Raw genomic sequence first — 26,393 nt, 5'->3', positions numbered from 1 at the left:
TTCAAGATTCTCTTAAGCTTAATGTGCAGGTTCAGTCGGCAGTTAGGAAGACAAATGCAATGTTGGCATTCATTTTGAGAGGGCTAGAATACAAGTGCAGGGGTGTACTTCTAAGGCTATATAAGGCTCTGGTCAGACTCCAGTTGGAGTATTGTGAGCAGTTCTGGGCCACGTATCTAAGGAAGGGATGCGCAGGGCTCGGAAAGGATCCAGAGGAGGTTCAGAAGAATGATCTGGAATGAAGAGCTTGTCCTATGAGGAACGGTTGAGGACTCTGGGTCTGTACTCGTTGGAGTTTACAAGGATGAAGCGGGATCTTATTGAAACTTACAGGATACGAGAGGCCTAGATAGAGTGGACGTGGAGAGGATGTTTCCACTACTAGGGAGAACGAGCACAGCCTCAGACTGAAAGGACGAAACTTTAAAACTGAGATGAGGAATTTCTTCAGGTAGAGGGTGTTGAATCTGTGGAACACTTTGCCGCAGAAGGCTGTGGAGGCCAAATCACTTGAATGTGTTGAAGGCAGAGATAGATTCTTGATTAATAAAGGGATCAGGGGTTATGGGGAGAAGGCAGGAGAATGGGGATGAGAAACATATCAGCCGAGATTGAATGGCGAAGCAGACTCGATGGACCCAATGGCCTAATTCTGCTTCTGTGTCTCATGATCTATGCTTGATGGTGTAGTCTGGAAATTATGTTGCCTATGAAAGATATATGATTTTGTTTACACATCATTATGTGAGTTTAAATGCATAGCCGAGGTAATAAAATGCAGTGGTTTCAAAGCTTTCATTTGACACCAGTTATTTCCGGGCTAAGTTAATCATTCAAATCAACTTTTTAAAAAAAAATCATCCTCTCTCTTTCTCTCTTTCCCCCCCGCCCCCCCAAAAACCCCAAAAGGTTTGAGCATCACTCTTGTAAGTACGACTAAAGGCTTTCTTTTTGTATTCAGCAGGAAGTGATCAGAAATGCCTGAGTTCACTCAATCACTCTGGTAATTTGAGAATTTGTGTTTTTCGTCCTGGTTGTGCTCCCCAAGTTAGGAAAGAAGCACGGCAGTAACGGGCGACATGCAGAACTGAGAAGTTGTGAAGCCTGAGCTTCCGAGCTGAGAATGAGAGCAGTCTAGGCACATAGGCAGCCACTGGGGGAGCTCAGATTTCATGGGGATGTGGCAGCAAAGGCAAAATGAATGAGTCAAATGTGCTAGACTGCCAGAAATTCAGAAATGCTTTACAAATGGCATTGTGACAGTGCCAGGAATCTTTGCGCTGAATGCGATAGAAAACCCTGGAAGGGGGGGGCAATGTGGTTTCTCCGCGGTGGGGAGAAATGGTTGAACAGCTCATAGGATTGCTTACTCTGAAAGAACAAGGCAGAAGTTTTATGACTCATTTGCTTAAATATAGAAAGGAAAGAAGTAAATGATGAGTAGTTCCAAAGCTCCTTCTTATCCAGGGGGAAGGTTGGGAATGTTGCAGTGACTTGAGGTCTGAATAGTGGCAATGTGGAAATGATGATCTGGAGCTAATGGTGCTCCATCTTGTGGCAGGAGTGTGCATCTGCAGATATGACTGACTGGTAGAATAGAAACATAGAACTGTGCAGTCCCGAATAGACACCTCCGCGGTTGTTACCATGGAATGATTGGTCACATAAAGGGCTGTTCCTGTTCAAAGTCACAGAAAAGGGCTCTTTTTACCCAGGTCGGGTGGAATTTTGATGAAAAGGCGTAGGTGAATGTTAGAGAAGTAGTTTACCCCTGGAACGGTATGTCTTCTGATCACCGCCCCCGACAGAAAACAGTGAGAGGTTTGGCTGGAAAGTTGAAACAGTCTTGTGCTTCACCGACAGTCTCTTCCAGCATGCAGGCAGGGGAGGGGCAAGCTGTAAGGAGGAACTGATGACTTTTATCAAGGAGGAATTCCATAAACAGAGGAAAGAAATGCATGAGGATCATGCAAAGGCATTGTAGAAGCCGTGGCATCCCTGAAGAGTACTTTGGAGCGGATGGAGAGGTGTTTGGAGGTGCAGGGGTCAAAGATGCGGGAGATTGAAGGAGTGATCTCGGACCATACCAATCGTGTGGTGACTCTGGAGGTGGAGGTGAGGCCCCGAGGAGACCTTTTGTAAAACGCTGAGGGCAAAGGTTGAAGAGCAGGAGAATACCTCGAGAAAACAGAACCTGCGAATAGTGAGCCTGCCTGAAGGTGTGAGTGCCACGAGGTACGTCTCGAGGATGCTGGCAGGACGGGTGGCAGAAGGGGTGCTGGCTAAGGCACCTGAAGTGGACCGAATGCATAGCTCTCTGAGGCAAAAGCCTAGAGCTGGGGAGCCGCCGCGGGCAGTGATTGTGAGACTCCATAAATTTGTGGAGAAAGAGAAAATTCTACAGTGGGCCAGGGAGAGGCGTAGCTGCAACTGGGAGGGAAATAACGTCCGGATTTATCAGGACATCGGAGCCGAGTTGGCAAAACGGCGGGCAGGTTTCCACAAGGGCAAGGCGGTGCTGTACCGGCGGCAGAGCAGGTTCGGGGTGCTCTACCCGGCAAAATTATGGGTGACGTTCGGAGGCCGGGAGTATTATTTCGAGACCCCTGAAGCGGCCGAAGACTTCATGAAGGAGCATAAACTGGGGGAGAACTGATTGGACAATGCTTGGGAACCGGGGTGCGCGCACTATGTAATGGTTGGGAGCATGTTTGAAGTGGGTGTAGGGATTGGGGGCTTTTTGCCTTCTTTTGTGGGGGGGGTTCTGTTCAATGTTGAGATTGTAAGGAGTTATAGGGGTGAAAAGCTTATGTGGGGATGGATGTTCCCATCCCCCCTCCTGTTTTATGGGGCTGTTTGTGTTTAACATCTGTTTGTTTGCTTTTGGAGAAGACTACCTGGAGTTCAGGAGAAGTCCTTGTTTGGGTGGGGGAGGGTAATGCTAGCAGGAGGCCTTATTTGAGCTGGGGGGTGGTTGGGTGGTTGGGGCTGGTTTAAAGGCCGCGGGTGTTCGCGCACCTCGGGAGCTTGAAAGCAGGGGTTGTCTTTTTGCAGGAGACATACCTCCGTGTGAAGGACCAAGTTAGTTTTTTTGAAAAACTTGAGGATAGACAAGTCCCCCGGGCCTGACGGGATATATCCAAGGATTCTATGGGAAGCAAGAGATGAAATTGCAGAGCCGTTGGCAATGATCTTTTCGTCCTCACTGTCAACAGGGGTGGTACCAGGGGATTGGAGAGTGGCGAATGTCGTGCCCCTGTTCAAAAAAGGGACTAGGGATAACCCTGGGAATTACAGGCCAGTTAGTCTTACTTCGGTGGTAGGCAAAGTCATGGAAAGGGTATTGAAGGATAGGATTTCTGAGCATCTGGAAAGACACTGCTTGATTAGGGATAGTCAGCACGGATTTGTGAGGGGTAGGTCTTGCCTTACAGGTCTTATTGAATTCTTTGAGGAGGTGACCAAGCATGTGGATGAAGGTAAAGCAGTGGATGTAGTGTACATGGATTTTAGTAAGGTATTTGATAAGGTTCCCCATGGTAGGCTTCTGCAGAAAGTAAGGAGGCATGGGATAGTGGGAAATTTGGCCAGTTGGATAACGAACTGGCTAACCGATAGAAGTCAGAGAGTGGTGGTGGATGGCAAATATTCAGCCTGGACCCCAGTTACCAGTGGCGTACCGCAGGGATCAGTTCTGGGTCCTCTGCTGTTGTGATTTTCATTGATGACTTGGATGAGGGAGTTGAAGGGTGGGTCAGTAAATTTGCAGACGATACGAAGATTGGTGGAGTTGTGGATAGTCAGGAGGGCTGTTGTCGGATGCAAAGAGACATAGATAGGATGCAGAGCTGGGCTGAGAAGTGGCAGATGGAGTTTAACCCTGAAAAGTGTGAGGTCCGTTTTGGAAGGACAAATATGAATGCGGAATACAGGGTTAACGGTTGAGTTCTTGGCAATGTGGAGGAGCAGAGAGATCTTGGGGTCTATGTTCATACATCTTTGAAAGTTGCCACTCAAGTGGATAGAGCTGTGAAGAAGGCCTATGGTGTGCTAGCGTTCATTAACAGAGGGATTGAATTTAAGAGTCGTGAGGTGATGATGCAGCTGTACAAAACTTTGGTAAGGCCACATTTGGAATGCTGTGTACATTTCTGGCCGCCTCATTTTAGGAAGGATGTGGAAGCTTTGGAAAAGGTGCAAAGGAGATTTACCAGGATGTTGCCTGGAATGGAGAGTAGGTCTTACGAGGAAAGGTTGAAGGTGCTAGGCCTTCTCTCATTAGAACGGAGAAGGATGAGGGGCGACTTGATAGAGGTTTATAAGATGATCGGGGGAATAGACAGACAGTCAGAGACTTTTTCCCCGGGTGGAACAAACCATTACAAGGGGACATAAATTTAAGGTGAATGGTGGAAGATATAGGGGGGATGTCAGAGGTAGGTTCTTTACCCAGAGAGTAGTGGGGGCATGGAATGCACTGCCTGTGGAAGTAGTTGAGTCGGAAACATTAGGGACCTTCAAGCAGCTATTGGATAGGTACATGGATTACGGTAAAATGATATAGTGTAGATTTATTTGTTCTTCAGGGCAGCATGGTAGCATTGTGGATAGCACAATTGCTTCACAGCTCCAGGGTCCCAGGTTCGATTCCGGCTTGGGTCACTGTCTGTGCGGAGTCTGCACATCCTCCCCGTGTGTGCGTGGGTTTCCTCCGGGTGCTCCGGTTTCCTCCCACAGTCCAAAGATGTGCAGGTTAGGTGGACTGGCCATGATAAATTGCCCTTAGTGTCCAAAATTGCCCTTAGTGTTGACTTTGGGTGGGGTGCTCTTTCCAAGAGCCGGTGCAGACTCAATGGACCGAATGGCCTCCTGCACTGTAAATTCAATGATGATCTACGATTAATCTAGGACAGCGGTTCGGCACAACATCGTGGGCCGAAGGGCCTGTTCTGTGCTGTATTTTACTATGTTTTCTATGTTGGGTTAAGGAAAGGGTGGGTCGGGCATGTTTTTCACTCTGGGTTTGATTTGAAATCGAGGGGTGTGGTGATTTTAATGAGCAAAAAAATGGGATTCGTGAGTGCGAAGGAAGTGAGGCATCCAGGTGGGAGATGAGTGGGGTATTGGAAGGGGCACCAGTAGTGTTGGTAAATGTGTGTGCCCCAAATTGGGATGATGTGGATTTTATGAGGGGATTGCTGGCAGCAATCCCGGATTTGGCCACGTACCAGTTGATCATGGGAGAAGATTTTAACTGTGTCCTGGAGCCGAGGGTGGATAGATCGAGCCCCAGGTCGATGGGTAGGGTACGAATGGCAAGGGAGCTGGGGGGGGGGGGGGGGGGTTTATGGAGAGGATGGGTATGGTGGATCCATGGCGCTTTCAGAACCCAGGGGGAAGGGAGTATTCCTTCTTTTCACATGTCTATAGGTGTATTCGAGGATTGATTACTTTGTAGTGAATCGGGAGATTTTGGTTGGGGTGGAGGGGGCAGAGTATGCGGGGATAGTTATCTCGGACCATGCACCCCACTGGCTGGGTATTTGGTTCAGTACGGGACGAGAGCAGAGGCCGGGGCGGAGGTTTGACTCGGGGTTGTTGGCGGATGGAGGTTTTTGTGATGAGGTGCAGTTGGCGATTAGGGATTATGTGGAGTTCATTCAGAATGGGGAGGTGTCGGCGGGCATTTTTTGGGAAGCACTGAAGGCAGTGGTCCGGGGAGAAATGATCTCATTTACAGTTCGTGCGAATAAGGAAAGGTGGGCGGAATATGACTGTCTAGTGAGCGAGATAGTGGAGGTGGACAGGGAATATTCGAGGGTGCCCACCGTGGAGGGATTGGCGAGGAGGAAGAAGTTGCAGGAGCAATTTGACAGGCTGACAACTGGGAGGGCGGTAGGGCAACTGCGTAGGGCAAGAGGGGTGCAATACGAGTATGGGGAGAAGGCGAGCCGCATGCTGCGCACCAGCTGGGGAGGCAGGCTGCGTCCAGGGAAATATTGAAGATCCGGACTGGGGATGTGGTGTCAGAGCCAGGGAAGATAGATGAGGCATTTATAGAGTATTACCAGGGACTTCATGAGGCAGACCCAGGAGGAGAGGAGGGGGCCATGGGGTGGTTTCTGGACGAGCTGGATTTTCTTCAGGTGAAGGAAGCAAAGAGGCAGGCGTTGGAGGAGCCCCTGGGGCCGAGGGAGGTGCTGGATAGTATCAGGGGTATGAAGTCGGGAAGGCCCCTGGGCCAGATGGGTACCCGGCAGAATTTTATAAGGAATTTGCGGCGGACCTGGCACCACATCTATTGGGGGCGTTTAATGAAGCGCTGGAGAAGGGGGCGTTTAATGAAGCGCTGGAGAAGGGGGAGTTGCCAGAGACGATGAAGCAGGCAGTAATCACAATCCCCAAAAAAGGGAAGGATCCGGTGGAATGTGGGTCATATAGACCCATATCACTATTGAACACGTATGTGAAAGTATTGGCTAAGTTGTTGGCGGGGAGGATGGAGGATTGTGTCCCCGGGGGTGGTTGCAGAAGATCAAACCGGCTTCGTGAAGGGCAGGCAACTCGCGAGTAATATAAGACAGCTGTTGAATGTGATGATGAATCCGTCGAGAGCTCTGGTACCGGAGGTGGTGGTGTCCATGGACACGGAGAAAGCATTTGATCGGGTGGAGTGGCGGTACTTGTTCGAAGTTTTGGGAAGGTTTGGGTTTGGGCCGAGATTTGTGGCATGGGTGCGGTTGCTGTCTGTGGCGCCAAGAGCGAGGGTGAGGACGAATGATATGAGCTCACAAAGCTTTGACTTACACAGGGGTAGGAGGCAAGGATGCCCGCTGTCGCCGCTGCTGTTTGCGCTGGCCATAGAGCCATTGGTGATGGCTCTCAGGGGTCGGGGGGGGGGGGGGGGGGGGTTCGGTAGAGTGGCAGGGGATAATGAGGGGACAGAGGGAGCATCGGGTGTCGCTCTATGCCAATGACCTCTTACTGTATGTTTCGGATCCATTGGAGGGTATGGGAAGGATTATGGGCCTGTTGGGGAGGTTTGGAGGGTTCTCGGGATACAAGCTGAATGTAGGGAAAAGCGAGGTATTCCGGTGAATGAGCTGGCACAGCGGGCTAATTTAGGGGGTGGCGCCATTTACGGTAGCATGGGATAGGTTTAGGTACTTGGGGATTCAGGTAGCGAGAGAATGGACGGGGCTCCATAAGTGGAACTTAACGAAGCTGGTGGAGGAGGCCAGGGAGGATCTTAAGAGGTGGGATACACTGCACTTAACGTTGGCGGGGAGGGTCCAAGTGGTGAAAATGAATATTCTGCCGAGGTTCTTGTTTATCTTTCAGACTCTCCCGATCTTTATATCAAAGGCCTTTTTTCGGATAAGTGGACACAATCATCTCTGACTTTATATGAGCGGGGAAGGTGCCGAGGGAGGGGAGGACCCTACTACAGAGGCAGAGACAGCAGGGGGGGTTGCCAAACTTGCTTCATTATTATTGGGTGGCGAATGTGGACAAGGCGTGGCGGTGGTGGGAAGGAGAAGGGGTAGAGTGGGTTAGGATGGAGGAGGAATCTTGTAAGGGGTCTAGTTTGAGGGCTATGGTGACGGCAGCATTGCCAATGGCTCCGAGTAGGTATTCAGGGAGCCCAGTGGTGCAGTCCACGGTGAAGATATGGAATCAGCTGAGGAGGCATTTTAAGGTGGAAGGGATGTCGGTGCTAACGTCTCTGTGCGAGAATCATGGGTTTGAGCCGGGGGGGGGGGGGCGGGGGGGGGGGGGGGGGGGGGTGGATAGTGTATACAGGAGGTGGAGGGAAGTGGGGCTGGTGAAGGTGAGGAATTTATATTTGGAGGAAGGGTTCGCCAGTCTGGAGGAGCTAAGGGAGAGGGTAGAGCTGCCGAAGGGTAGTGAGTTCAGGTATCTACAGGTTAGGAACTTTGCACGAAAGGTCTGGAAGGGGTTCCCTAGATGGCTGGGATACACCCTGTTGGAGTGTTTGCTGCTTCCGGATGTGGAAGGGGAGGGAAGAATTGGGGATATATACAAGTGGCTGGGGGAGCAGGGAGGCGAGCAGGTGATGAAGATCAAGGAGAAATGGGAAGCGGAGTTGGGAATGGAGATCAGTTGGGGAGTATGGAGGAAGTTGGGGAGTATGGAGGAAGGCTGATGTCTTGGCCTTCGCATCTCTGATTGCATGACGACGAATTTTGCTGGAGTGGCGGTCGGCATCACCACCGGGGGTAGCAGCATGGTTTTTGTGACCTGTATGACTTCCTGCGGTTAGAGAAGATAAAGTATAAGTTAAGGGGCTCAGCAGGAGAGTTTGAGAAAAGGTGGGGGATGTTTGTGACCGTGTTTGAGGACCTGTTCGTCGCAGGGGGGTGGGGGGGTGAATGGTGGGGAAGGGGGGGGGATGAAAAGGGAGAACAATCTGTGCAAACCGTATAGTTGATTGTTGGGAAGAATGTTTCCCGGGGTGTTTATTTGCTGTAACCTACTTTGATACAAGTTTGAATAAAATGCGTTTTAAAAAAAAAGAATAGTCCCAAATATAAAACGAGCAAGGAGCCACACAGGTGTGTGACTTTTCGAATAATATTTGAGCAGTTTCATTGTGGCTGCCAATTTTTAGTGTTTTTAGATGGTAAGCCTTTTGCCATTTTCTTGCTGACCATCTCATTTATCTTTAAGCAATTGTGTTCTAGCGTGACACCTAATGGGGGCATTAGCACAGTGGTAATCTACTGGATTAGTAATCTAGAGGTTTGAACTGATGCTCAGGAGACACTAGTTTAAATCCTCCCGCAGCTGCTTGAAAAATCAATGAATTATTAATGCTGGAATAAATAGGCTCGGTAATAATCATGAAACTACTGGATTGTCATAACCCATCTGTTTCACAATACCTTCAGCAGGGGAAATCTGCTACTCTTGCCCATTTTGGCCTACATGTGACACCAGACCCACACAACAATGTGGTTAATGCTTAACTAATTACCCCTGAAGTAGCTTCGCAAGCGCGCCTCCCTTGTAAGCAGCTCACCGCCACCTGTGCAAGAGCAATAAATGCTGGCCTTGCCAGCAATGTCCACATCCCATGATCCAATGCAACAATTCTCTTGGTAACTGAGGTGTGGCAAGCAAAGGCAGCCTGCGAGGTGTGGCTTTTTTTAAACAATTAAGATCGGTTGATATCACTTGTCTTGATTATTTAGCATGCTTTTAGAGTTTACTGTAGGCTTGCTGCACACTGACTGTTGCTTCACCAAATGCTGTAATATCATAAATTCTGTGCTATGATCTATCCCGTCACCCTCCAGTAACTGACCCCAAATCTAATCTAATAGCTGTAATAGTGGTACTTTACCACCTTCCAAAACTTAAAATTGAACCAACTTTATGAGGATGTTTTTATTACTGTTAAATGTTACTTTGTTTTGCCTCGCACAAGAAATTTGCAATACTGGCTGACAGTCCAGTACGCTCCACCCATCTGCTACTCCTGAGCTTTCTGCGTGTGCGCTCTCACGCTTGCCAACAGTAAATGAAATTCCAGCACCCAGGTAAAATTGTATCCCCGATGCCCAGATTCTGGATCAGAGGTGAGCAATCCCATCATCACCAGCTGAAATGAAGAACCGGTGAAACAACAGACCAAAACTGTTGGAAGAAGTTAATTTGATCAACTTAAATCTGTTTGGTATTATTTCATTAGTGAGTGATGACTTTGGAGGAAATTAACGGATTTTGTTGTTCTTCTTCTTCCCCCCCCCCCCCCCCCCCAACATCCCTCCAACCTTGTTTAATTGTTGATTTTTTTTGCTACCAGCTTTAACCAGACTGCGTTTTGCTTGCATTTAGTCAGATATTTGATTTTTAAAAATTTATTTTGAGAAGCTATGTTTGTGTCACAAGTATCTGATGCCCCAAAACAGGACACTTTGAGGTGTGATGCGGCAGACATGCACTGGACATCTGCAAATAATGATAAGCATATTGATTGGCACAAAAGTGCTCTCCAAACTAATATTGGTATTAAGTAGGCCTCACTTATTTTTGCCCAAATTTTGAGTACCATTTTGTCCAGGTCCCAGGCACTTTAGTTTAATTTTTTTAAGCTTTGGGGGATGCCTTATTGTAATCTTGGTGTTCAGTACTGACCAATAATCATCAATGACCTGTTCTGCAGGAACCAATTAGAGTGTAAATAGGAACACCATGTTTGTACAAGTATGGCTTTCTGTTATCGAGACTACTTCATTCTGTCTTGAAATCACTTGAGCTTTTCTGATTTTATTTTTTTGTTGTTGTTTCAATTACCAAGTGTGCTATTTTTAACATACAATTCAAGAGACGTTCTAATACAGATCAAATGGATTTTATTTGGGTTCAAAAATAAACCATAATTTTAATGACTCAAAAGTTTTGCTTACTTCATTGAACTTTCCAGGACTCAATCTTTAACAGTAATACTTCAGGTTCAAAAGTTATCATTCTAGAATTCAGAAAACATAATCTATTATGGGGTATTACGATGTTCAAAGTATTATCTGGAAATTGAAATACTGTAATTGAAGGGTTAGTCTGTTCCAGTGCTATTGATTTAACTTCTCCCTTGCTTTCTCTGAAGAAGTGCAAACCGTGAGAATTGTCTGTCTGTTTGTAATACGTTTCTTGCGGCATCGAGCACAAAATTTATGAAGTTGTCTTTTAACTTTACCTCCCCCACAAAATAGCATCATATCTCATCAGTTTCCCCAAAGCAACCACAAATGGTTTCCAGCAGGAGCTGGGAGCTTATCGTTACAGCCTATGTAACTGTTTCAACTTCACATCATTGCAGAGTTCTGGTTACAAATTAGTCATATTGGGGGACAAAAAAATTGATTAGATTGGTCTCTATGAGAATTAGGGCAACCATACTAGAATATTATTTGACGGTACTTGTGTGCTTCTGGGAAATGTCACCCCCTTGGGTGACTGCAGAGTGATGGTTTGGGATAGTGGAGTAGTTCTTGGTGTGGCATAGGAATGAGGCTCATGAAGTTCCTATGTCTGCTATATTTTTAAGGGTGTGTAATTACTGTCAACAATCCTGAACCAAAGAAATAAAAACCTGGTCAGAAATATAATAATCTTTATTGTCACAAGTAGGCTCACATTAACATTGCAATGAAGTTACTGTGAAAAGCCCCTAGTCGTTGCGCTACGCCGCCTGTTCGGGTACACCGAGGGAGAATTCAGAATGTCCAATTCACCTAATAAGCACATCTTTCGGGACTTGGGGTAGGAAACGGGAGCACCCGGAGGAAAGCCACACAGACACCGGGAGAACTTGGAGACTCTGCACAGACAGTGATCCAAGCTGGAAATCGAACACTGGCCCCTGGTGCTGTGAAGCAACAGTGCTAACCACTGTGTTACTAATCGCTCCAACAAGGGAACATCCCTAGTGCCTAGTGAATGCTGAATTGGATTAACTTGTGTTGCCTTTTGTTCAGTTGATATATTACTTTCCAAACAAATGTGGATATTATAAGAGGCACTGAAAGACAGCTGTTGCCTTGAATCTATATTTCAGCAGTAGTTGCCGCATTCAGGAAGAAAATGCAAGTACTGTTTATTCTGCAGTGGAAACAGCATGAAGGGACTCTGATTTGATTTTGAGTCAACTACCAATGTGATCACCAGTTAAGCAATACTCTGTTTATGCTGGGCAACACCTGTTTGGTTGGAATTCCATTTGTCTTGCCAAGAAGCGAGACCTATAAATGTCTAGTTTACGCTCTGCAATTAAAATTTAAATGCTAGTGGCTGTGCAGTACTGGTACTTGTCTTGCTGAAACATTTGAAATTAACTGGATTACATGAGATTAAATAGAATGTGCGGCACAGAAATTAGGCCTTTCAGCTAACTAGCCCATCCTGCTCCTCTCGGATGTCCGTCTCTTTCTCTTTCCCCCCCCCCCCCCCCCCCCCCCCCCCCCATCTAACTCTCTTCCCATCGTAACCATCCATTTTCTTCTCCTTCATATGCTTGTCTAGTTTCTGCTTAAATCCACCTATACTATTTCCAACCTTGTAGTAGCGAGTTACACATTCAACCATTGGTTTGGGGTACAGATGTTACTGCATGTGGATTTTTAAGCATTCAGAAGGCCCTGGGTACGAAGTCTGATTTGATACCATATAGAGTTGCATGCCACCTAACATAAAATAGTATGAGACTTCTCTCTCTATCCCATTCCCCTGCTTCTTGCACCACATTCTATCTGGAGTCAGGTCGCACTCCCCTCACCAGCTCTGTTTCTTCGTGTGTTGTTAAAGCCCAACTTCTTCTTTCATGGACCTTGGATAAATACTTCATGCAGACTTGTTTTTATTTTACCAGGTTGTTGAAATGTATTCAAGTGGAGGAGATCTACACTTGGAGCTTCCAACAGGTCAACCAGAAGGCCCTAGAAAATTATGGGTGAGTATCGCAAGTTCATCACAGCCCTGGAGCTGATTAATTGATACATGTGGGACAAATCTGATTATTTTGCTTCCTATCTTAAAAGTTGCAATGCAGTATTGTTTAATTAAGCCAGACTAATATAGCTTTTGGAGGACTTGGGGTCGGAAATCGCAACTATGCTCGTGTTTCATGCTGCAGATATTCACCAACCTGTGTCTCAATGTTGTACTGTTTTATAACCCAAATGAGTTTTTTTTTGTTTGTTTGACGCCATTTCCTTCGTAGGTATGGCTAACAATGGGGTGTCTCAAAATGTAATCTCTCCAGTATCAAGAACTTTTTTCTTACAACTCTGCAGGACATGTTATTGAAGGCAGTGTATAAATGAATGTTGCTGTTGAGGATGAATGACTCTGGATCTGCTTTCTAGCTCGTTTGAAATTTTGACCCCATTTATGTTAAAGTTGTTTTGGGTGCTTCCATCTGTATCATCCCTGATGGGCAGTCGAAGAAAAGAGGACATGATACGGCAGTTCTTAGTCAGACACATTTGTACGCTTTGTTTTTGAATGTAAAAATATATTGTGTCTGTTTTTGCAAAGTAAACTAGGTAATGGGGACAGTGATAGTATATGTCAATTTTGATATCTATGTACAGATGCCAAAATGATGCCTGGGCACTTGGAACTTGCTGTAGGAATAGAGAGAGCGGGGCGCGTTTGGCTCCTCAGTAGCCTGCTTATGTACTTTTGTCCATTTGGGGAGTTTGGCTGAAGGAGGCCCAATGCTTTTCCAACAGCAGTAGTGGTGCAAACTTCCGAGTCCACCTTTCAAAGAAAAAAGATTTGAGACTTGCACGTGATGGAGGAAAACCTGAGGCACAAATCTGGGATTGTGGAAATGGGGTCAGTATTGAATTCCAGCATATTGTTTGGGGTGTGTTCCATTGCTCTCCACAGGTTGACTCCTGAATGTGACAGAAACGTGCAAGTCAAGCTGATTTCTTATGTGTCCATTTAGCATGCAGCTGAAGAAATTGTGCAGCAGATCTTGTACGAGATTTAATTATGCAGGCCACAAAGAAGTGAATGGTGGCATATTGATCAGCGAGCTTTTAATGGGATCTGGTAATATATGTACAACCTGAGTATGTACAACCTGAGTTTGTGCCAACGTATGGACGTATAGACTTGGGACTTGTAAAGCACACGGTCGAATTTGAATCTTTTTCAAACTTTGTAGTCTTTAAAAACTGGTGCTTGTTATCTTTTGCAAATTCAGTACAATGACAACTCTTGTTTTTAATTTAAATACATAAAAGGGAAAAATTAGCTGGAACTGCGTACTGTCTACATTATTCTGATCGCTAGGATTTAATTTGAAAATGCAGTACATCAGTTTGCTTTCTAACTTGGATTTTATAAACAGATATGAATGTGACGTTCATCAGTTAGAGCAATTTTTTGTAAGATGGTGGTAAAATAGTGAATTCTATTGGTTTAAACAATATTCTGGTCTGTGTAAATTTAGTCCTTTGGCGGGAAGGGGAGGCAAATATTCTCTCTTAACAAAGGAACACTAATGTTTCCCTCCACTATCAATCCAGCCGCCAATGTTGTACTATGAACATGTAATGGGAAAATCGAGATATATATATATATATATATAATACATCTTTATAACAATTATAAAAGTTTATTTTTCCATTTTTTTCCCCATTCATTTATCAGAGTTACAAAGCCAAAGTGCAGAGTGGACAGGGAAAAACCCCTAATTCAGCTCCTTGGCTGCTCCAAAAACCAATTCAAATTGAATCCAATCTATGGTTCCCACAAGAGAGACATACTAGATCCAGGCATTACACCTGACCTCGCGCTTGACCTTAGCCAACAGACTGAGAAACGATTGTTATGCTCCATCTTGATAGCATCCACAAAATCAAATTTTTATAATCTTGCTCTCAACCCATCACCGCCGACTTGAGCTTCTTTGCTTTTCTGCCCAGAATCTCGGTCTTTGTTTTAATATGGATTAAGGTCTTACATTTTGTTGTAAATAGGAGATCCCACCCTACGAAACTAAAGCTGTGATGCGGGCCAGCTTTTCTTCAAGGGAAGCAGATAATCACACAGCTTTCATCAGAATAAAAACAAATGCATCAGACAATACAGAGTTCCTAATTTTACCCGTTGAAGTGGAAGTTACAGCAGGTGAGTCAGAAATGGATATTTCCTATCATTCCATTTCCAGTGTACGATCCTACAGATTTTTATTTTAAAACCCAATTTACTCTGGTTACAGCACCTGGAATTTATTCCTCGACAGAAATGCTAGATTTTGGTACATTACGAACTCAAGGTGAGTTTCTAAATGTTATGATTTTGTTAAAAGTAACCGCATTGGTTATTAATTCATACGCTGTGTATTCCTACCCCAAATGCTCTGCTGGTACCATCTGTCCTTCTATCTGTTATTTCATTCAGTTTCCTCTATATTTCTGTTATTATGTCACTTTTTTGTGCTTCCTCTTGTTGGTTTGACCTTGGAGTACTGTATTAATCCCAATCAGCACTTCCAAACACAGGCCTGAATGGGGCCCATTATGATTCTTCTGAAATTGGGTCAACTCTTATAGTTCATGTTTTGGTGGAGTTTATTCTGCATTACTGTCAACTAGCTTGTCTCGTGTGTTTGGTTATGAAGATGTGCTGTGTGCTTTATATGTCCGTCGCCCCGTCCCCCCTCCCACCCACCCCTTTTCATGGAATGTGGGTGTCGTTGGCTTGGCCAGCATTTGTTGCCCATCCAAATTGCCCTTGAACTTTGTCTCAGATTGCTCCTTGAAATGCTGGACCATTTCAAAGAGTAAACCACATTGCTGTGGGTCTGGGCCAGGCCAGGTAAGGACGGCAGATTTCCTTTACTAAATGGTAGTGAACCAGATGGGTTTTTACAGCAATCCGTGATTGTTGTCAGGTTCAACATACTGAGACTAGCTATAAATTCCAGATTTTTATTAACCTGAATTCCACCAGCTGCTGTGATGGGATTTGAGCCCTTGTCCACAGAGCATTAGCTAGGTCTCTGGATTGCTGATCTGGTGACATTGCTACTGCACCACTGTCTCCCTTTACTGTGTTGTGATATTAATGTTTACTTGTTTTTAAAGCAAGTTTGCGTCTGAATCAGGAGTGTGCAAAAAAAAAAAAAAAAAAAAATGCCTTTTAAATGCCCTTTTCTAGTTTACTGATTTCAACTCTTGGATCAGCATAAATGGCAATTGCAGAGATGTGAATAGCTCGGACCACCTAATAGTGAGCATTTAATTCTGAATGACCTGTAAAGGGAGAAAATAAATACACTTCATTATAGTTGTTTTAAATCTCAACAATCATTTGAGGAACAGCGAAAGACTTCACCTTGTCATTTCTCTGCAGATCTTCCAAAAGTTTTGAACCTTCATTTATTAAATTCAGGAGCAAAAGATGTACCAATAACAGTAAGCTCTTACTTTCCATAACTCCGGACTATAAAATTTTGTTCTTTCATATTTCTGCTTTAAACCTGATGTGCGCGCTTGTTCTCTCTTTCCAGAGTGTTAAACCATTCCCACCAAATGAAGCTGTTACAGTAGACTTTAAACCAATAACACTGAAGGCATCAGAAACGAAATATACCAAAGTTGCAAGTATTATATTTGATGGTATGTGTATCTCCAAAGTAAGCATTATTAATCCTGAGCTGGATAGCCTCATTGAAAACCATAATGCCTTTTCTTGGAAGTCCGGTGGCAGTATGAATCCTGCAGTTCAATAGCCAAAAACAACCTGTTCTTCCCAAAGGAGTACAGTCGCAGCTTCTTGTGTCTTTACACAAAAGGTAATAGGATTAAGGAATGCATTATGGGCGGCACAGTGGTTAGCACTGCTGCATCACAGCACCAGGAACCAGTGTTCAATTCCGGCATCGGGTGATTGTCTGTGTAGAGTTTGCACTTTCTCCCTGTGTCTGCGTGGGTTTTCATCGGGTGCTCCGGTTTCCTCTCTCAGTTCAAGATCTGCAGTTAAGGTTGATTGGGCATGCTAAATTGCCCTTCATGTCCAAAAGGTTAGGTGGGGTTACGGGGATAGGGTGGAGGTGTGGGCTTAAGTAGGATGCTCTTTCCAAGGGCCGGCGCAGACTCAATGGGCCAAATGGCCTCCTTCTGCACTGTAAATTCTATGATTATTTGAACAGATAATTTAAAGGATGGGGTGCAATTTACTGGCTGCGTTCTCCCCTCCCCCGGAATCGGGATAGGACGCGGCCGATAGATCCCACGACCGGGTTTCCAGGCGATCGTTATGCCTAGCGAGATCTAACGATCTTGCGAGATGCCGCGATCTGGATCCCCCACACAATGGGCAAGACCCAGACTTGCAGAGTTCTCTGCTCCGCCAAGTTTAACTGGCTCCCTTTTGGAGAAGGATTTGGCTTTGTGGAGCGGGTTAAGGCCAAGTGGGAAGAGGAGCTGGGGATGGCGCTGGAGGAAGGATTGTGGTGTGAGATGCTGCGGAGGGTGGTATTTGAGGAATGTAAAGGTGGTGAAATCGATTTCTGACCAATTGGATTTATTTTCTGAGCTTGTTACAAACTTAATGTATAGTTTGCAAATTACTCAGCTGCCATTGATTAATGGAGGTGCTGCTGCAAGTCAAAAATCTTCATCTATGGTTACATCTCAAATTTTCTGACTTTAGTAACCACTGGTTTGCATTGTAATTTCAGCATCAAAAGCAAAAAGTACATCGCAGTTTTCTGGGAAAATAACAGTGAAAGCAAAAGAGAAAAATTATTCGAAACTTGAAATTCCATACCAGGCAGAAGTGTTAGAAGGGTAAGTGTGTTAATTTTAATTTGGGGCGAATTTTGGAATCCATAGAATCCCTACAGTGCAGAAGGAGACTATTCGGCCTATTGAGTCTGCACCGACTCTGTAATTAAATGCTGACATTGTTTCAAAAGCAGCTAACCAAACATTCATTGATTTACCTTTTCATAAGAATGCCACTTCTACTTATTTAAAGTTTCTTCTCTTTGCTCAACTGCTGTTGAAACCTTCCCATTAGTTGCCTCCAGATTCAACCAATACAATGTTATCCTGACAAGCCTCTTGTTTTCCACCCTACATAAACTTTAACTCATCCAAAACTTTTCAGTCTGTACCCTAAATCACAGCAACTCTGGTTCACCTACAGCACCCATGCTTGTGAAATTGCATTGACTCCCAGTCCACCAATACCTTGTCCAAATTCCCCCATGACCTCACCCTTCCTCTTCCAGTTCTACAATCCTCCCAAGAAACCTGCTGTTCCTCCAACTCTTGTGAATTCCCACATCTGTCATCCTACAATTGGTAATCGTGCATTTAGCCATCTAGTCCAAAACCTCTGGAAATTCCTACTTTAAACCCCTCCAACTCCCCTCCTTTTAAGATCTACCACTGACCAAGCTTTCAAGTCATCCATTTTAATAACCCCTTCAGCTTGGTGTTAATTTTTGTCTGATATACGTCCTGTGCAGTGCCATAGGGCATATTACTATATTAAAGCTGTTATATAAATGCCACTTGTTAGATTTAATTTAGAACTAATTAGAGTTCTTGGGAAGGAACTGACCCCGTCTTTTAGATAAAATAATAATTGGTGTCGAATCTGGCTATCCTTTCCTGCTATCTTCCCCATACCAATCTTTTGCTAATTCTGTGGCTGAGATTATAATTTATAACTTGAGCATTGGAAACAGACAAATTTGTGTTCACTGAGCCTTATGAAGCACTTGCAAGCCTATGCTTCGTCTGCATATTTTTAAACCAGTCAATAGACCACCTGCGTCTCAGATTAGATCACTAGGCTATAACCTGGCACCATGAATTCTACAGAGGGGCTGTGTTAATGGGTAAGGGTTTCCGATCTGGTTTAATATCCAACAATCTCTGATTAGGAAGAGTCCTTTCCCTGTCTCGAGTACAGTGTTGGCTCCCTTACCTGAGATCAGTAAATGAGGAGGTTTCCTTGCAAAGTCTCTGGATCTATGAATCGGGTTGTAGCCGGACTTGCACAAACTGCATCTCTAGAAATTATCCATCCTTCTCTAAAGACTTCTACAAACAGAATAGCCCAATAGTAGCACACTTGCCTCGTCCCACTCCAAGACTTGAACACAAAATTGATGCTAAGACTTGTGTGTCGTACTGAGGTGAGTGCTACATTGTTGGAAATGTTCATGTTTGGATAAATGTCTGAATGACCGTTTCTCTGCCTGTTAAGTAGATGTGAAAGATTCCATGATGCCACTGAAAGTGTGGGGAGTTGTCTTATTGACAGGGTGAACATTTACACTGTAACCAACTCCACCAGAAAGAAAATAAAACTGGTCGCTTTATCTTGCTGCTATTTGTGGGAATTATGAATATTTTCAAATTGGCTCCTGCGTTTGCTGCCGTAACAATGGTGACTGCAGTTATTGTATGTGAGATTTTAGGTTTCTGTACCATGTCACTCGCCATTGACGTCTTTAAGCACAAAGCCAGACCTGGTAAAGGTGGCAGCTTTCCTTCGCGAAAGAACATTAATTAGCCAGTTGGTGCTTTAACGCAAGCCTGATGCCTTCATATCGTCACTTTTGCTGATACCAAATGCCTTATTTCCAGATTCTTGCTGAGGAACAAGACTGTTGCAAAGGTGAAGGAGATCCCACTTTCCACTCCTCGCCACCTCCCCAATCACGTAGTTGGAGTTACAACCAGTTCTTACACGAAGTGATTCTCATCTGTTTTGGTACTGAATGCGAATCACTTTCTTTTGATTGAGATGCTCAATAACTGAGCTCAAGGATGAGAGACTAGAGGAGCTGAGCTAGACGTTTCCTGATGAATTGAGACTGCCCCCCTAGATACTGCTGGGGTAGACCTTTGGAACGGATATCGTAAGGAGAAAATTGCCAGTGTTGTTGAGAGGGAAGAAAGTAAAGCGTTTTTTGTGATTTACAGGTACTTGGGATATGATCATGCAGCAACACTGTTTCATATCAGAGACAGTCCTACAGATCCAGTGCAGAGACCAATATATCTAACAAATACCTTCAATTTTCCAATCATTATACACAATGTTTCTTTGCCAGATGACGCAAAGACTATGTTCAAGGTAAATAAATATAAGCATTTTAATTATGACATCAAATATTTTGTCATGATCTGCTTATTTCTCCTTTTCAGCGGTGGATTGTTGGAATTCAAAGACATTTATGTAAAATTGTTTTAAGTTGTGACCCTTTTTTTTCTCTTCATAGATTAAAAACTTCAGTGAGCCAGTTTCTGTTCCCCCCCAAAAAGCACTCTATATATTTTCTCTCCTTTTCACGGCTACCACTTCCTCCATTCATATAGACAGCAACATCCTGCTCGTCACAAATGCGTCAAAATTTCATCTGCCTGTGCGAGCCTATACAGGGTTTTTAGATGTAAGTACATATAAAGAAAAATAACTTGTAATATTTTCTAATGAGTTTCAGTTAACCGAAAATGCAGCATATTTATAGTGTAGAAAGTGCGGCATATTTATAGTGTAGAAAGTGCGGCATATTTATAGTGTAGAAAGTGCGGCATATTTATAGTCTAGAAAGTGCGGCATATTTATAGTCTAGAAAGTGCGGCATATTCATATTCTAGAAAGTGCGGCTTATTTATATTCTGGGATATGGGTTTTGTAACTTGCATACATAAAACCATTTTTTTGTTCAACTTAATTTGAGGAAATTTTAAATTGAAAGAAATGAAATTCTAACCAAACACTAATTTATAGTTTTATTTGTAATGCAAACAGTGCATATTTAAAGAAATTAATATGGTGAGCTTTCATTTGGCCTATTGTGTTCCAAAGAATGTTCTGGTGGTATAAGGAGCGCTTAAGGGATGAGCTTCTGAATTAATAGGGAGTGCTTTCTGCTGTTGAACTTTTACTGGCCTTTTTGGTTGAATTCTTAAACCATCTGTTCAGTCTGAAAACGCAGTGTGTTTTTCCCCCAGAATTAATGTTGGGTTGCATGATTTGCTGTGACTATATTAAATGAGTTACGTGCACTTGAGGATGCGTTACCAAGAAAATAGTTTGTGTTGTATGCTCAACCACAATGAACTTTGATGTTGCTGTTTTATTTCCACCTAGAAATGTGCACTGTTTACATGTGTAGAGGCGACCGTTTGGAATTATCGTGTTCCAATGCTGCAGTCACGCCACCTAACCGAACATAACACTTCTGTTATGAAGTGTCGCAATGCATTTGTTTCAGATTAGAGTCCATCCTTGTATAAATAGGGTTTAAAGTTTTGCTTATACATTCGGAAAAAGTAGTTTATGGATCTGGGTTTGAAGTAGAATATGATTGACCAGTGCTTTGATTTTTTTTTTTTTTTGAAATTGCACAGTGTGAATAGAACATTTTTGTTGAAGCTATTTTTATATTTTTGCAGTATTTTGTACTTCCACCAAGTTTAGAGGAGCGCATCATAGACTTTGGTGTGTTGAGTGCCACAGAAGATGGCAGTGTTATTTTTATCATTATGAATAGCAACCCAATTGAGGTAAGGTGCCCTTTTTGGAACATTACCTAATTATTTGAGATGCCTTGCACCATATTTAATTTTATTAATTTGGATGTTTTGTTCTCTTCAGCTGGCAGTGAAAGCCTGGTATGTAGTGGGAGATGGCCTTACTATTGAACTGCTGATTGTAGAGAAAGGCAACAGAACCACAATAATTTCCAACCTTCCTGATTTAGAAAAGTTATCACCAACAGACCAGTCTTCTGTAAGTCTTTATTTCTGATGCTGTCCACCTCTTTCTTAAAACCGTTAATGGTTTATATCTCACAATTTGCCTGTGCATGGGTATGCTTCTAGTAAGATTTTGCGTTAACTGGACAGTTAAGAATAGGCAGTCACACCCAAATCCTAAACCGGTTTAACACTTGCAAATGGACACTTCTAATTTATAACTGTTGCATTTCCACTGAACCGTAACCTAAGATTTTATATAGTTTTACAATAAAATCCACATACCATCTCATAACCCACTGTTTCGGGTATTCGTGTTAGAGTCCCAAGAACTGGATTTCATTTCCCAGAAATCTCTATTTTTGTCAACTGGAACGTCACCCAAATTAGATTTATGTATTTCTCGTATTGTAATCACGTGACCGCTAGCCACACCATGCAGCCGGCAACCGTTTCCTCCCTAGGGTGGCATGGTGGCACAGTGATTGGCAGCAGTGAGGTTCAATTCCGGCCTTGGGTGACTGTGTGGAGTTTGCATTTTCTCTCCATGCCTATGTGGGTTTCCTCTGGGTGCTCCGGTTTCTTCCCAGTCCAAAGATGTGCAGGTTAGGTGGATTGCCCATGCTAAATGTGTCCAGGTATGTGCAGGTTAGGTGGGGTTACGGGGATAGGGTGCTCATTCAGAGGGTTGGTGCGGTCTCGATGGGCCGAATGGCCTCCTTCTACACTGTAGGGACTCTTGTGATTCTCCAATTTTCAACAATATAACCAATAAATGAGTGTTCAAAGAAAATTGTTTTTTTAATCGCCCAGTGTTTTTTCTTCAACTTTCCTTGTAGCAGCATTAAGGCTATTAATTGATTCCTAGGGATTCATGAACAATCCTGGGCAGGGCGTCTGGCTGAGGGTTAGCAATCCTAAACAAAGAAGGTGCTGAATTTGATATGTGGTGTGACAATTTTGGTAAAGGGAATATGCTGGCACGTATATTTTGGCCCTAATGTACACATTTTCAACGACAAAAAGATGACTCCGTGTTACTTAGTACATACACTATTGCACACTGCTTAAAAGTACTTGGGGAAAGCTTTGTTCATTGTTAAGGCCGCATGCAAACTGGGCATGTTTAGACATGCTTTCTTCATAATTATTCAACGCTTGAGGGACTGTTGACATCCAATAGCATTTCCTTTGTGAGTCTATTACATAATTGTGCCTTACTAGTTAATAGGTCCATAGATAACCATTGTAAATGTACTTTTGAGCTGTCAGAGTTAAACGATTTTTGAATAGATTAGCAGATAGAATTTGCAATAAAATATTCAAAAATTACACTAGTCGGACCAGGAGTGATTTCTCCATTCTTGTTTTGCCAATTTGAATGGTTTAAATATTGTCGGTCGGAGAAATGTTTGTTTTCATCATGCTATCATTGCTGGCAGATGGAGAACGGATACACTTTTATACAGGCGGGAGCATTGTTAAGCACAATGGTGCTGCAATGAAACAGTGTAATTTGGTGTCCGTTTAAGGTGATAAAAGTCTTAACTATTTTGCCTTTGTGATTAGCTAGAGGCTTACTATTCCAGTCGATTCTGAAGTTACAGTAACATCTAAAGCAAGAATTGGGACAATATTTTGTTTTGATATTTTAATGCTGGCTTTTTAAAAGTGCACATGATAAGTCCTAAAATAGAGAAATGGGGTGAAGCACAGTTTTTTGAAGGCCCTTTGCTACCTCAGATTAACATGGGCATTGAAGTAAAATTGAGAGCAGTCAAGAATTTTTGCAGGCATTGTCCCCATTTCTAAACCAGCACAACCAGCTTCATCTTCCTAAAACACACTCTTGACCTATGTGTTTACCTGGTTTCTCTACTATTAGGATTGTGAGGAGTGATTATCGTTTGAGAACTGCTTTGGCTTTGGTAGGTAATATGAAATCTCTCATTTACTCAAAAATAACATTTTCTGTTCTCTACAGATTATATTAGCCTCCGGTTATTATGCAGTGTTTAGGATGAAATTAACTGCAAAAGAACTTGAAGGACCATATGATGGAGCAGTGCAGATCACAACAGATTATGAGGTAATGTCTTTTAAAGAAAAGGCAAAGTCTTTCTGGTGCAGAGTTGGAGTTTACAAGCTTAACAAAAATGTTTCATTAATATAGTTTGAAGTATGAATTCTGTGACGACGAAGTCTCCATTAGTTTTATTCAGATGGAACAAATAATTCAGATCTGTTCAACACCGTCAAAACATTTATTGGGTCACTGTTAACAGCCAGTCCAAATATCTTTCAGTTCTTAGTGAGCAGTTGAGCTGGCCCACACCCATCAGTTTTGACACCAATTGGCACCAACACCAAAACCATAATTATAGTGTTTTCTTTTTATTCATTCATTAGATGTGGATGTCTCTGGCTAGGCCAGCATTAATTGCCATCCCTAATTGTCCTTGAGAAGGTGGTGGTGTGCTGCTTTCTTGAACTGCTGCAGGTCATGTGTTGTAGGAACGTGCACACACACACATACACACAATGCTGTCAGGAACGGAGTCCCAGGATATTAACCCAGTGACAGTAAAGGACCAGTAGTACAGTTGCACCACCTGAAACATCTGTACTTTCATCCAGTTGTATTAAGAACTCCTGTGCTGACTTCAGGAAATAAACTGGTCTTCTAAATTCTCAGCAATATCACAAATTCGGAGAGCCACTGTGTTATTACTAAGTGGAATTCATCTCAGTTTTTCAGCTGACCTCTAGGACCGTACGAACCATGTCTAATGCTGCAGGGAGAATTAATCTCTGCTACACTGTGGGGCATTTTCTCTTTAGCTAAATGGTAAGCTACCATGTAGGAGATTAATTGTGCTTTGTCATTCATTGTTACATTTCTGGTAAGGACTTCAGCTGATGATTTAAGTTCTCGCTGCATCCTTTGAACAAAATCGAGCGATTTGTCCTCTAACTTCCCATGTTTAGTCTTCAAATACCTTTGACGTTTTGAGGATTGTAAACTCTCATTTGTCAGTACTTCCCTGCATACAACACACATGGACTTTGCATCTTGATTTGCATTTGCACAATTAATAAAGTCATACCTCAAGAAATCATTATTATACTGCTTGTTCCCAATTTCAATTTTTTCTTTGGCTGTTCACCAGAGGCCTTGGAGCTCTGTACAGAGCGAACACTAGTACTGCTTTGTCCTGCCGTGGACTCTCCTGATCAGCTCTCTCCAGATTTAGATGAGATCTTGGAAAGGAGGTGCGCTGCCTGTTTATGGCCCCCTCTTCCTTCTAACAAAACGATCCCCACGATCCATCTTTGCAGTCCTGTTGCCTTGCTTGCTCGTAGCTAGAAAATGGAGAAAGCTCTTCTTCTTGACCTTATGCCAAATGCACAGGTGTACAGGGCACGTGTCCTGCTCTCCGCTTCTTCTGGCTGAAAGACTATCGTTCGCATTTAAAAGCCGGTAGTGGCCGTTGGGCGCTTCTCCCATGATCGGAAACGCCACAATCGATCGCTCTGTGACCCTCCCAGTACCCACCCATGAGTCACGACCTGCACTTTGAAAAGCCCTGTTCTAGATGGTGTACACTGCTGCCACTGTGTGTTGTTGGTGGATACAACAGGTTGCTTTATCCTAGATGGTGTCAAGCTTCTTGAGTTGTTGAGGCTGCAATCATGCAGCCAAATGGAGAGTATTACATGTACCTGTAGATGGTGAGGCTTTGGGGAGTTGGGAGGTGAGTTACTCTCTGCAGAATTCCCAGCCTCTGATCTCGTCTTGTAACTACAGCATTTATGTAACTATCCAGTTCAGTTTTTGGTCAGTGGTAACCCCAGGATGTTGATGGTGGGGGATTCAATTATGGTAATGTCATTGCATGTCCAGGGGAGACTGTTTGATCATCTCTTGTTTGAGATGGTCATTGCTTGGATCTTGTGTTGTGTGAATGTTACTTGCCATTTACCAGTCCAAGCCTGAATGTTGTCCAGGTCCTTTCTATATAGGCACAGGCTGCTTCATTATCTGAGGAATTGTGAATGGTGCTGAACGTTGTGCAATCATCAGTGAGCGTCCCCACTCTGACCTTCTGATGGAAGGAAGGTCATTGATGAAGCAGCTAGGGATTCTGGATGCCACACTCGGTCAGATGTTGCCTTGGTGTGAAGGGCTGTCACCCTCACCTCGCGTCTGAATTCAGCTCTTTTGTCCATGTTTGGACCAAGATTGTAATGAGGTCAGGAGCTGAATCGGCCTGGCAGAACCCATACTGACCATCCGTAATCAGGTTACTGCTGAGCAAGTGCCACTTCGTAACACTGTCGGCGACTATCTTCCATCGCTTTGCTGATTGAGGGTAAGCTGATGGAGTGGTAATTATTGTGTAGAAAAGTAAAGGAAAGTACATTCGGTGAAGGTGCATTTTAGCTTCCCTTGTATTCAGGAGTATGCACACATTACCCAAGAGTTATTGCAATTTGCATATGATATACAGGGGGAAACTTGATGTCAACACTTGTAAGTACCAAGACTGATCTCTTTGTGCAAGGTTAACTTGCCAAGCTGAAATAATGCTTGATTATTCTTTTATAGTCTTTATGAAAGTGGTTATATTAAAAATGTAGTCTTGCCATGCCATCGTTTAATCCTGTAAATATTTCATAGTTTGAGTAAGTTATTTGCAGACTATCTGCACTATAATTGCTACAAATTTCAAATTTGTAATAGGCTATCTCAATTTAGACAATGGTTTATGTCAGAGGTGTTTTTAAAAAAAAAAAAAAAATAGCCTGAATATTGATTTCCCAACTAAAATGTTTAGTAAAAATAGATTTGAGTGTTAGCCCCCCCGCCTCTCAAATCTTCCTAATGATACTGACTACTAAGATTCAATTATGTGCATGCTGGTCACCCTTGTACCTGAAATGAACACTCTTGAAGTGACAGTACCATCTATAGACTAGTCACTATACAATTGTGTATTGGGCTGTGATCATACTCACTTATTAGACGTTGCATATGCAGATAGCAAGGATCATTGACTGGAAATCAATACTCGGGGACCTTCTGACTTTTATTATTCATCCTGACCAACTGAACCATAAGGG

The 26,393-nt window shown here is 43.5% G+C and overlaps 1 protein-coding gene across 1 annotated transcript in view; it reads left to right on the top strand.

Annotated features, from left to right (window-relative positions):
- tmem131 (transmembrane protein 131) overlaps window positions 1-26,393 on the top strand; it is a 253,551-nt gene that overhangs the window by 158,732 nt on the left and 68,426 nt on the right. The window contains exons 8-18 of the mRNA XM_072477208.1: window positions 12,392-12,472; window positions 14,517-14,667; window positions 14,759-14,815; window positions 15,895-15,956; window positions 16,052-16,160; window positions 17,225-17,333; window positions 19,488-19,641; window positions 19,787-19,957; window positions 20,967-21,077; window positions 21,169-21,303; window positions 23,254-23,358. Of these exons, the coding sequence (XP_072333309.1) occupies window positions 12,392-12,472; window positions 14,517-14,667; window positions 14,759-14,815; window positions 15,895-15,956; window positions 16,052-16,160; window positions 17,225-17,333; window positions 19,488-19,641; window positions 19,787-19,957; window positions 20,967-21,077; window positions 21,169-21,303; window positions 23,254-23,358 (1,245 nt within the window). The remainder of the gene's footprint in view (window positions 1-12,391; window positions 12,473-14,516; window positions 14,668-14,758; window positions 14,816-15,894; window positions 15,957-16,051; window positions 16,161-17,224; window positions 17,334-19,487; window positions 19,642-19,786; window positions 19,958-20,966; window positions 21,078-21,168; window positions 21,304-23,253; window positions 23,359-26,393) is intronic.

Source organism: Scyliorhinus torazame, chromosome 15 (assembly GCF_047496885.1).
Source record: "Scyliorhinus torazame isolate Kashiwa2021f chromosome 15, sScyTor2.1, whole genome shotgun sequence".
NCBI lineage: Eukaryota > Metazoa > Chordata > Chondrichthyes > Carcharhiniformes > Scyliorhinidae > Scyliorhinus > Scyliorhinus torazame.
Note: the sequence above shows the minus strand (reverse complement) of the source record. Positions and strands in the feature narration are given on the sequence as shown.